This window comes from Eurosta solidaginis, chromosome 4, assembly GCF_040869045.1.
Source record: "Eurosta solidaginis isolate ZX-2024a chromosome 4, ASM4086904v1, whole genome shotgun sequence".
Taxonomy (NCBI): Eukaryota; Metazoa; Arthropoda; class Insecta; order Diptera; family Tephritidae; genus Eurosta; species Eurosta solidaginis.
In genome coordinates this window covers 112808064-112820228 of record NC_090322.1, presented here as the reverse complement: position 1 = coordinate 112820228, position 12165 = coordinate 112808064, and the positions used below count along the sequence as shown (strand labels likewise).

The 12165-nt window shown below is 41.1% G+C and overlaps 1 protein-coding gene across 20 annotated transcripts in view; it reads left to right on the top strand.

The window, feature by feature from the left end:
- The window catches only part of LOC137250152 (succinate--CoA ligase [ADP/GDP-forming] subunit alpha, mitochondrial-like), a 158897-nt gene that overhangs the window by 88965 nt on the left and 57767 nt on the right, over positions 1–12165 (top strand). For 14 of the 20 annotated variants that reach the window (XR_010952797.1, XR_010952795.1, XR_010952794.1 and 11 more), the window contains 2 exons: positions 657–874; positions 947–1165. The exons of 3 other annotated variants lie outside the window; for them this stretch is intronic. Coding sequence is in view for 6 of the 17 variants with exons in the window: in XM_067782519.1 (XP_067638620.1) it covers positions 657–874; positions 947–1072 (344 nt within the window). In the remaining 11 variants the exon portion in view is untranslated. The remainder of the gene's footprint in view (positions 1–656; positions 875–946; positions 1166–12165) is intronic. 3 more of the 20 variants (XR_010952798.1, XR_010952793.1, XR_010952790.1) reach the window with 3 other exon arrangements.

The following is a 12165-nucleotide window of genomic DNA, read 5'->3' as shown; positions in this document are numbered from 1 at the left end:
AAAACATTGAAACGAAGAAAAAATATAATTGTTGAGATGTTAATAAAACCATGATGTTACATTATGTATAAAACTCTTACAAGCTCTCGCTTAACCTGGTGTGTAAAAAGTAAAAATTCTTGTGCTTTTAGTTGTGACATGCGACGGAAATTAAAAATTTTGTTGCAGAGAACACCTTTTTGCGTTGCCGGCCTTCGCCCAAAATAATATTAAGGGTAACGTTTTACAAGACGGTGCGCCACCTAATTTCAAAATTATCAAAATTATGTTTTGACAGAAATAAAAATTTATATTTTCGGATATTTCGGATTCTAAAAACGGAGCTCGAGGCGCGTCTTTTGATTCCACGTTTGATAATTTTTGATAAAAATTAGGTGGTGCACCGTCTTTTAAATCGTTACCATATTAAGTTGTATAGAATCGACGGGATGGCCTAGAAGGTTTCATGTCATACTAAATCGCTCCCGAGATGGTCAGGCTAGTACCTTAATGGTTCCCGGAACGTACCCGATCTGCATCCGGCAAAGGACCAACAAAGTCGATAACGGGGAGTGCCCTTAGCGCTACAACAACAACAACATTATTTACTTTCTGATTTTCATTCATACGTATGTGCATTTTTAAATAATAAAAAAAATGTTATATTATTCTAATAGATAGCATCTCCGCCGGGGTGCGATTCAGCTCAGAATATGCCAAAACCAGAGGAAACCTACAATTAAATGCAGATTCACGTGTCATTTGCCAAGGATTTACCGCTAAACAAGGTACTTTACACAACCAACATGCTTTGGAATACGGTAACAAACTGGTTGAATGTATTTCCCTAAAAAAGTGTGGAACTACGCATCTTGGTTTGCCAGTATTTGGGTCGGTAATTTATATTGATTAGTATTGATTAAAAATTGCAATAGTAGATAATGTAATGTGAATTAAAATTGAATAGGTAGCCGTAGCAGAAAAGGCAACTGATCCGCATGCAACTGTTTATGTGGCGCCACCGGGAGCTGCTGCTGCTATCCTAGAAGCAGAAATTTCTTTGATTGTTTGCATCACAAAAGGTGTGCCATAACATGATATGGTTCGCTGTAAGCGCGCTCTCTTAAGGAAAAAAAAATCGCGTCTAGTCAGGCCCGATTGTACAGGAATCATCGCACCAGAAAGGGTAGGTAAATTGTCTACCATATTAAATATATAAACAACATGTATGAATTTGTTAGTGATAATTTGTCATGCTTTTGTTGATAATCAACTGAAGAATGCAAATACGACAGAGTTCGAAGTTCATGTAAATACCAATTGATTTTTTTAATTAGCATTTGGAGAGTAAAATACATATATATGTATGCATAGAACTGCATAGAAGGGGAGGAATTAATTAATTATTATCAGTAGATTTACAAGATTCTTGTCATTTTCCCTGCGTCGCAGTTGTCATTACATTGCGTTAAGAGAGGACATCAACACCTTATTACCCACAGCCAGTTAAAATTTTAGTGAATTTTGCTCTTTTCATCACTGTTTCAAAACGTGGAAAGTAATATATCGAGCATTCCATGGAGAATGGTACATTTTAGCAGACTTTCGCATTGCGGTCATTATTAATATTCAATCCCTAGAAGGTTTAATGTAGTACCTCAATGGTGCTTGTTACCGGAACGTAGATAGATAGATAATTTATTGAGGATTGCACAGTAACTTGCACATCTCCTTCACACCACCTCATCCTAGCCGACTTCCTTGATGAACCCCAGCAGTGTTCTTGGCTTGAGGGATTAAATGTGGGAATGCTCTAGCCATGATGAGCCCGTAAACTTAGCCCTACGTCTTGAAATTGCGTCGCATTCTAGAAGGATATGGTCCGCCGTCTGCTGATCCATCACAAAAGCGGCATGTGTTGTTCGATATTATACCCAGCTTTTGCATGTGACTGTTCAGTCTACAGTGTCCTGTAAGAATAGCCGTTAGGATTCTTAGGTTATCTTTCGAGAGGTCTATTAATGCCCTATATCGAGTTGTGCTGTAACCCCCTAACAGTAACTTAGATTGACTCAGGCCTAGCATATTGCGCCAGTGTTCTTCTCTCTTTTCCCTCCCTTCTACTAATAAATGCCCCTGTGAGCCAACTAGCAGGAACGGCTCGGGATCGATGGGTCATGCAGTTGCTGCCTCTCTTTCCGCTTGTCCGCCTGCTGCTGTTGTTGTAGCAGTGCTTCGCCCCATCCAATAGGTGCGACCGATCACAAATTGTCATCAATGTCCTCTAACGGGAGTCCAAAAAAACTTTCTGTTTCAACAGGGGTGGACCATAATGAGAGGAGTGTTAGAGGCGTTGGTTACACAATACAGTTAAAGAGATGGTTGGTGTTATGTGGGGACACATTACAAGCAGGACAATGTTTTGTATGTCGGTGTTGATTCTGGATAGGTAATAGTTTAACCTGTTACGGTATCCAGATCGAAGTCGAGCTAGAGTGACTACTCGCGTTTCCCTAGGCGTTCCTCCTCTGCTAATTTTGTTCTTTGAGTACAGGAATCACCGGCATAGAGGTCTGACGCCTTTTTGTGGAGTTCACTGAAGACATGCTTGTGTTTTTTAGCTTCATACGGCTGTGTTTTCAAGTGCCGTATTTCCTCAAAAAGTGCAAAAGGCTAGTACAGGAGGAAGGACGCAAAGGGCGGTTGGTCATAGGCGCAGATGCAAATGCGCACCACAATGCGTGGGGAAGAGCAGATACGAACGAGAGAGGCGAATCTCTGTTTTGTTACATTCTGCAAACCAATTTGCAGATAGCCAACAGGGGAAATATCCCTACATACATTGGTCCAACATCCAGCAATGTTCTGGATATTACATTGAGCTCCGAGCGTGATATATCAAGGTATGATTGGATGGTTCTTTTTTAGACCATCCTTCTCCGACCATGCGTATATCAGCTTCAACATCCCCCTACAGAGGGTAGAGAAGGGAGGAACCTTTAGAAACCCTAGGTCAACGAACTGGACTAAATTCCAGAAACATGTAGAAACAAAACTGGGACAACTCAAAGAGGTTGCTAATGTAGAGGAACTGGAGGAGTCGAATGAATTCCTAACAAGGACGCTTATGACTGCGTATAACAAAGCTTGCCCTCTAAGAAGATTCAGAGGAAAAGCAAAGCCGCTATGGTGGAGCAATGAGCTGAGTTTACTAAGAAGACAGGTAAAAGAAATGTTTAAGCTCGCAAAGACCGCGGAAAGCGAAGCGTGTCGGGACGAGTACAGGGATCTACTGAGGATTTACAAGCATGAAATTACCAGGGCGAAGAGAAACTCATGGAAAAGTTTCTGTACGGACATAGAGTGCTCCAGCGAAACAGCACGGTGGAAAAAAGTCCTAGCAAAGGGAAACATAGTCCAGGGACTAATAAAGAAAGAGAATGGGGAATGGTCACGTAATAGTGAGGAATCCCTTGAGGTGCTTCTCGATACACATTTCCCATCGGGAGACGGTTTAGAGGAGCCAGCAGACATCACTCACACTTCGATCACGGAGCTAGTAGTGCAGGGCTTGGTGACCGATACCAAGATCGCGTGGGCAGTGAAGATGTTTTCTAAGTTTAAATCGCCGGGCCCAGATGGTATATTCCCGGCCATGCTACAAGTCTCAAGTAGGGCGGTCGTGGATGAAAAGCTGCTCTCCACAACACAGCATGCGTACACCCAAGGTAAGTCGGTAGACACCGCATTGCATAGGGTGGTAATAAGCATAGAGAAATCCCTGGAATATAAGGAGTATGCTGTAGGAGTCTTCTTGGACATTGCCGGGGCTTTCAATAATGTTGCAAAATGGGCGATTATGGATGGTCTTAATTACATTAAAGTACATCCTGCTTTAATCAGATGGATCGGCTGCATGTTAAATTGCAGAAAGATTACATCACAATGGGGATTGTACGAGGCCACGAAATCAGTGGACAGGGGCACGCCGCAGGGAGGGATGCTATCACCTCTACTGTGGACGCTGTTCATCAACCAACTGCTCAGGCAATTCGATGAGGGACCCGTAAAACTTACGGCTTACGCAGATTGCAATTGTCATAAGTGGAAAGTGCCTTCCAACGATTAGTTCTTTCATGGATCGGGCGCTTCGCGATATTCATACCTGGGCATCTAATGTCGGGTTGAAAGTCAATGCGCAGAAGACGGATATGGTCTTGTTTACAAAGAGGTACAAGGTCCCAAATTGGACCAGGCCTAAGTTAGGAAGGGTGACCTTACAGGAGAAACCTTGCACAAAATATCTAGGAATCATCCTAGACAGTAAGCTGTCATGGAAGCTCAACGTGGAGGAGAGGGTCAAGAACGCCTCAACGGCACTCTATGCATGTAAAACAATGCTGGGGTGTACGTGGGGCCTATCGCCCTCTATTTCTCATTGGGTTTTTACAGCGATTGTAAGCCCTATTCTATACTATGGAGTTCTTGTTTGGTGGAAAGCCACACAAAAAACAACATACCTCAAAAAATTAGAGGGGGTATGCAGACTATCGATGCTTAGCATTACGGGAGCCCTGAAAACAACCCCGACGGCTGCACTGTATGCCACTTTGCACATCCCACCTGTAGACCTGGTAGCAAAGAACAAAGCGTTAACGACCGCAACCAGGCTCGGTGCTTCGGGGCAGCTTGAGCGCCGACCATATGGCCATAGTAGTATAGCGTCATCAATCACAAGACGAACAGACTACATGATTCCCAATCTGCGCTTCGAGGGAGATCTTAAGGCCACAATAGAGGTGGACGGATGGCGCAAGATTGCGCATATGGCGGACGAGGCGATATATGTGTACACCGATGGTTCCAAAGTAGTGGAAGGAGTAGGGTCTGCGGTATACTGCGCTGATCCCGAAATAAGCAGATCCTACAGGCTGCCGGATTACTGTAGCATTTTTCAAGCGGAAATATTAGCCGTAACCAAAGCAGTAGAAACCCTGGAAGAGAATAGCTTAAGCTGCAACCGTGTTAACTTTTATATTGACAGTCAAGCAGCAATAAAGCAATAATCTCGCATAGCACAGCATCTAAATGCGTGTTATAGTGTAAGCAGTCTCTGGAGAGAATCGGGACAGGGAGAAGCATATATCTATATTGGGTCCCAGGGCATATGGGAATAGATGGGAATGAAAAAGCGGACGAACTAGCTAAAAAGGGCGCATCCCTTGAAGCTTGCTCCGTAGACGTCCCAATTAGACTGGACGAAATTAAGCGAAGGCGAGAGGTGCACATGATCGACCAAGCGGGAAAGGCGTGGGTTCAAGCGCGGGGCTGTAAAGTGTCGAAGATTATGTGTAGGTCTTACAACCTTAGACTAACACAGTTGCTCCTATCATTAAAAAGAGAGGACTGTAGACTCATGACGGGTATTCTGACTGGACACTGCCTTCTGTCGTCACATGCCTTTAAACTAGGCTTGGTCAGTGATAGCAGATGTAGGAAGTGCGGGTTGGAGGAGGAAACGATCGAGCACGTTCTGTGCTCGTGCCCTGCACTTGCCAGGCTAAGACTCCAGCTATTAGGAGTGATACAGCTGTCAGATCTAGAAGCAGCAAGTGGCTTAAGTCCTAGGAAGCTTCTAGTATTTGCCAAGAGGACGGAGGTATTTTATAACATAGGTCCTGGTTTTTGATAGGGTTTTTCAGTTTGGTCGTTAAAACAAACTTCTGGTAACACTACGGACTCAATCAGTCTATGTGAGGTCCTCATGGACCGGCCAGTTCAACCTACCTACCTACGGCTGTTTAGGCATAAAACTTAAACTACTAAGTACAATTCATTGTTATAATCACTTATTTGTATTGAATATGCTGTTGGAATGCCATGTGATTCCGATCAGCATATTTACTAGCGTGACAAACGGACGAGTCTGGGAGCCACTCATTTAAGGAAGGTTGGAAAGGACGCGTTTCCAATCATCCAGTGCTCCCAGCTTAAGGCAACAAAATTTGGAACTTATATTTGTCAATTATACATATTTGTATTTTAAGCTGTCGGAATGTATTAGTCTCCGATCAACACAGCTAAACATGTCTTTGGATGTTGGAAATTGAAAATAACGTGTATCCAAGCACCCTTCAACTTTGTTTAGTAAACACGCTGTCGGAATGCATGAAGATTCCGACCAGCACAGCTCAACATATAATGGGAGGTTGAAAAGGACGTGTGTCCAATCCCCCCTGCTCCAACTTTTGTTTGGCCTTATTTTCTTTATTTTTGTTACACATTATATAATTTTATTGTTATATGAATACTGTCGGAATGCGAGTGATTCCGATCAGCAACAGTAAATTTCGGATGAAAATACCGAATTCCAGCGAAATTAGTTGTTGGAGCTGTCTGGAGTTACAGGTGGCGACCGATTTTCTTTTCCTTTAGGCCGGATGCATTGTATTTTGCTGCTTCCAATATTACCATTCCCTTATCGCGCTCCAGTATCGGATATAAATAAAATAAATAAGAGGAGAAAAACTTTATCTTATTGGAAGGGTTTTACAATGCTCCAATAAACTTTTTTTAAAAGTATTGAGGTTATTACTACTTTTTATGTGATTAGCAAGTTCATTGAAATATTTCAGGCCCTTATATATATGACCGTTCTAAAAAGATTCTTTTCCGGCAAACGCAGCAAACCCATTTCTCAGGACCGGGGTCAGGGGAAGGACCCGGATTGGGGTCGATACCTTCCCGGAAGATGAAAGTATGGCGCATACTTGCTGCAAGGATCTGCTGGGAGGATAACAATTTGTGGGAGGGACACTGAGTCCGCCTGCTCATTATCCTCTACTACCCTGTGGCCTAGGACCCAGGGCAACAGTACTACGTTGTGTGCTCCTAATTGATTCAGCTTTTCTACGCACTGAAGGACCAGTGCTGACTTTATTTCGAACGCCGCAAATGCCTTTAGTGGGGCCTGACTGTCTGACTGAGTATGGCAATTGTTTCATTGGGGTATCAGCGCTGAATGTTCAGCTTAGCGCACTAACTTATGGCGAATACTTCCGCTTGAAAAATGCTCGGATGTGCTTTTAGAGGTACTGATATTTTGGCTCTGGGTCCGAAAACTCTGGCTCCATATCCCTCTGACGTCTTCGAGCCATCTATGTACAATGCGATCTTGAGCAGACTAGTAATACATTGCACCCGCCCATACCTATACAGCCGTACCAAGAGACGGAGCAGCCCATTACATATTGGCACAACTGGGGCACTGCTGGACATACAATCTATATGAAAGCTATGCATTCAAAAGTGTTTGTACCAGTGGCTGGTGCACACCGAACTGGACCAATGTATGCTATATTGATGCCTGCACAAATACCAAGCTATGTTTATGTAAATAATGTTACTGCTAATGTCCATTTGCACGGTTGAGCACATACAGTACCTACGTTTATACAAGGTGGAACACCACATTACCTACATGGCGATGTAGCCACCGATCAGGTTGTTGTAAGAGATTAATTAAAATATGTTATTCATAAACACTGATTCTTATATTTTCATTATCACTAAACTGTAGACTGTATACTCATGACGGGTATTCTTACTGGACACTGACTTCTGGCGTCACATGCCTTTAAATTAGGCTTGGTCGGCAGATGTAGGAAGTGCGGGTTGGAGGAGGAAACGATCGATTACGTTCTATCCTCGTGCCATGCGCTTGCCAGACTAAGACTCCAGCTGACAGCTGTCAGATCTAGAAGCAGCAAGTGGCTTAAGTTCTAGGAAGCTTCTAGTATTTGTCAAGAGGACGGAGTTATTTTATAACATAGGTCCTGGTTGTTGATAGGGTTTTTAGCTTGGTCGTTAAAACAAACTTCTGGTAACACTACGGACTCATTCAGTCTATGTGAGGTCCTCATGAACCCGCCAGTTCAACCTAACCTATATTTTGTTTTGGTTTTTACTTTAGAATCAACCGTTTAAGTAAGCGATGTCAGCTAACTAAGCGCCTTCAAATGTAGATCCATAAGGAACATGGGGCCGACAGAGCCTCGGCTGTTAAAGAAAGAACGGGTTGCGCTACACAACCCCTTGAACCAATTTGGTATTTTTATCGCCTCTTACGACAGGCATACCTACCGCGGGTATACTCTAAGCCCCCTAACCCGCTGGAGCCATGAGAAGTGGGAGTTACCTTGGGTGTCCCAAGGCAAGTTCCGTCGTGCCTGGTGTTGTTGGGTGAGCGGCCAGGCAGCAGCATGCAACAAATACACCATTCAGGAGGATACCCTTGCTGAGCCCAGAAAATGTGGGAAAATTGGATGTACTGGTCGGATGCAGCAAACGAGTATATTCTGTAATAGCATATGATCAACTTGGAGCAACCAAACGTTTATTTTCCTGTCCAACGGGGAACTGGTTCTAGACCCTGCTGCTAAAGAATGATAGGCGTAGTCATATCAATTCGTTCCCGTGTTACTCGGGGAAAGCAGTTTTAGCAGTATTTTGCCTTTTCATACTGCACATCCATACAAGAACTTCGGATAATGAATTAAACAGTCATCTGCATTTGTTTGTTTTTGTAGCACGTCTAATTTACTTCGTAACATCAATCCATTATCCCTTGTTATAATGTTGTGTTCTCTATGAATGCAGTAGCAGAAGCGAAGTATCTTCGGGTACCTCTGATTCTATTTATCTGAAATCTCCTTGAGTCCTTTGTGCCTTTGGCCTCTCAGAAAAGAGCTAAATGTGGAGCCCTATTTATAGAACACTTTTCGGGTTAAATATATTAAAAACTTTAATCTATCCTTACTGACGATGTGCGCATAGCAATATTCCAAATATTCCAGCTGTGGTTGAAGGAAGAACATAAATTCGCTCAAATTATAAGAAAACTGCGGCAACTATCCCCCCGCCTTTTTAGTACCACATATAAGGCGCTAACAAGCATACTATGGGAAAGGGTCAAGACCAAAGGCTCAAAATCACCTGTAAATCACTTTGATAGCACGAATTGGCAAGCCAGTTACCCGTGTTGTTGTTCTTGCATATGTTTTGCTTAGCGATAACGAAAACATACCTAATGAAGTAACTTCAAAATGTAAATAACATCGAGCGAGAAGGAATGTCGAAAACACAATAGGTAAGAGAGAGAAAGCGAGTCACGTGTACACTATTTTGAGAGAGCGCGTGCGTTACTTTTTCACGACAGCAATGTAAAAGCCATTAAGACGATAATTGGTGACCGAGTTATCGGTGACGATTAAGTAATCGATTAGGTAACGAGTACCTGTCTTGTAGGGAAGTTAAATCGAGTTTCGAGTATCGAATTGCAGAGTTGCATTAGGGGGATCGCACTCAGATGCGGAAAAGTTAGGCATCCTGCCTAAACAATTGTTTTCTGTGAAAATGGGTGAAATCGATTGAAGCCACGCCCAGTTTTTATACAGAGTCGACCGCCTGTCCTTCCGCTTGGCCGTTAACATGATAACTTGAGCAAAAATCGATATATCTTTACTAAACTTAGTTCACGTACTTATCTGAACTCACTTTATCTTGGTATAAAAAATGGGACATAATCACACCCACTTTTTCGATATCGATAATTACGAAAAATGAAAAAAAATGCCTTAATTCTATATCAAATATGAAAAAAGGGATGAGACATGGTAATTGGATTGGTTTATTGACGCAAAATGTAACTTTAGAAACAACTTTGTAAAATGGGTGTGACATCTACCATATTAAGTAGAAGAAAATTAAAAAGTTATGCAGGGCGAAATCCAAAGCCCTTTAAATCTTGGCAGGAATACTTTTCGTGGTATTACATATATAAATAAATTAGCGGTACCCAACAGATGATGTTCTGGGTCATCCTGGTCCACATTTTGGTCGATATCTCGAAAACGCCTTTACATATACAACTAAGGGCCACTCCCTTTTAAAACCCTCATTAATACCATTAATTTGATATAACGTACAAACACATTCTAGAGTCACCCCTGGTCCACCTTTATGGCGATATCTCGAAAATGCGTCTACTTATAGAACTAAGGCCCACTACGTTTTAAATAATCATTAACACCTTTCATTTGATACCCATGTCGTACAAACACATTCTAGAGTCACCCCTGGTCCACCTTTATGGCGATATCTCGAAAATGCGTCCACTTATAGAACTAAGGCCCACTACGTTTTAAATAATCATTAACACCTTTCATTTGATACCCATATCGTACAAACACATTCTAGAGTCACCCCTGGTCCACCTTTATGGCGATATCCCTATGGAACTATGGCTCACTCCCTTTTAGAATACTCTTTAATACCTTCCATTTAATACCCATGTCATACAAACACATTCCAGGATTACCCTAGGTTCATTTTCCTAAATGTTGACTCCCTTATTTTGTCTCCAAAGCTTTCAGCTGAGTACGTAATGTTCGGTTACACCCGAACTTAGCCTTCCTTACTTGTTTTTTAATAAGTCTTTTTCCACTACCGTTATCTGTGTCACTGTCGACCTCAATGTCCAAATTTTTGTCACTTTTTTGCCTATTTTGTCTTTTTACCCCACTGCGCGCGCTTTTCTGAGTCCACCCCTCCCCAAACCATTTTACGGAAGGATTGGACCCAGAAAAAAGCCCGTCTAACTCATCAGACACCGAAGTATATTCTATTACACCAATTTAAATATAAGTATATTGTTATGGATTCGCATCTTCAATGGATCAGCAAGGAAGGCAATCGGCATGATCTGGTGGTGCACAGTGGCTAGTTATGTCGGCTGGGTTGGGTTCTTGTCAACCTTGCTGTCCTGCGCCATAAACAGAAAAAACTCCTATCATGCCTATTCAAAATCAACTGTCAAAAAGCGCAGAACTCATTTAAAACGCTTGAAATTCAAAAGAGAACGACATCCGGTCGAACCGGATGCCACGGACAGACCGTTACAACTTTCAAAATTTAAAATTCAAAAAAAATTTAAGGCAAAAAAAAATTACCGAACCGGACATGACCGGTTGCTAATCGCTGAAAATCAAAAAATAAAAAAGCTGAAAATTAAGAAGAGAAAAAAGAAAATAGGCCGAATATATAAAGGGGCGCCGCGGTGTTGTTGCGACGCCCGGTGCTTGACCCACCCTCATCCATGGCCATCGCCGTACCCTATGCCTTCTAAATGAATGGAACCATCAACATTCCCATTTTTAATACAAAATTTATTGACAATTCATTTCAATGAAGACTTAGGCAATATATATACTTAATCAATACTAGGTAAACCTCTGAGGTTAAGACTAATTAACTTTACTGTTTTTTTTTTTTATCAATTACAATCGTTGGTCATTTTGATATGGAATTACCCATGTATTATGTATTTATTTATTGGTGTGTTAATGTATATTTTGTGCCTACAGAAGTCTTAAAATAAATTCTGAAGTATTATAGAGTATATATGATATTTGGTATGTATCAAGCTCGATCGCAGTTGCTTAATTCAATACCTTGCAAATACTAAGTTTTCAAGATTATAAATAAAGACTATTCCCCAAATTCATAAAAAACACAAAATGAATATAAATCCCTTTTTAATGACATTTCCAAAAAAAATTACAATCATGAGTCTTTATATCCCTATATTGTTACTATTATCGTCATTATAATTTGTTCTCTTTCTTTTTCAAATTAGTGTAAGTTGTTACGTAGTCAGATGCAATGTATCTAGTTATAAATGAAAGTTTAATTATAAAACAAAAAGAGAAAAACGTGTGCTAAAGTGTTTAATTATAAAAAAAATGTTTTTTTGCTTTTGTTTTTAAACAAGTTTTCTGTTACGGTTTCAGTTTTTATAAAACAAAGTTATCTTACAAAAAAATTGTCGAAATCTCAACACAAAATATTCATAACTTGACGAATTAGTTATTCAAAACGGCAATCGCTAAAAGTTAAAAATTTTGTTTTTCTCCTCTTGTTTGCTTCTCATCCAACGCTTGCATTTACATTTTTCCCCTCGGCCAAAAATAGATAATAAAATATGTATATATACAGATATAAATGAAACAAAATTATGTTACCCTATTAAATAATAATTATATATAATAAGGATTAAAAGCGAAAAATATGTGCATACTTTTTTGAAATTGTATGTGTGAGCAGTACCTAACTGTGCTGAAGCTAGAA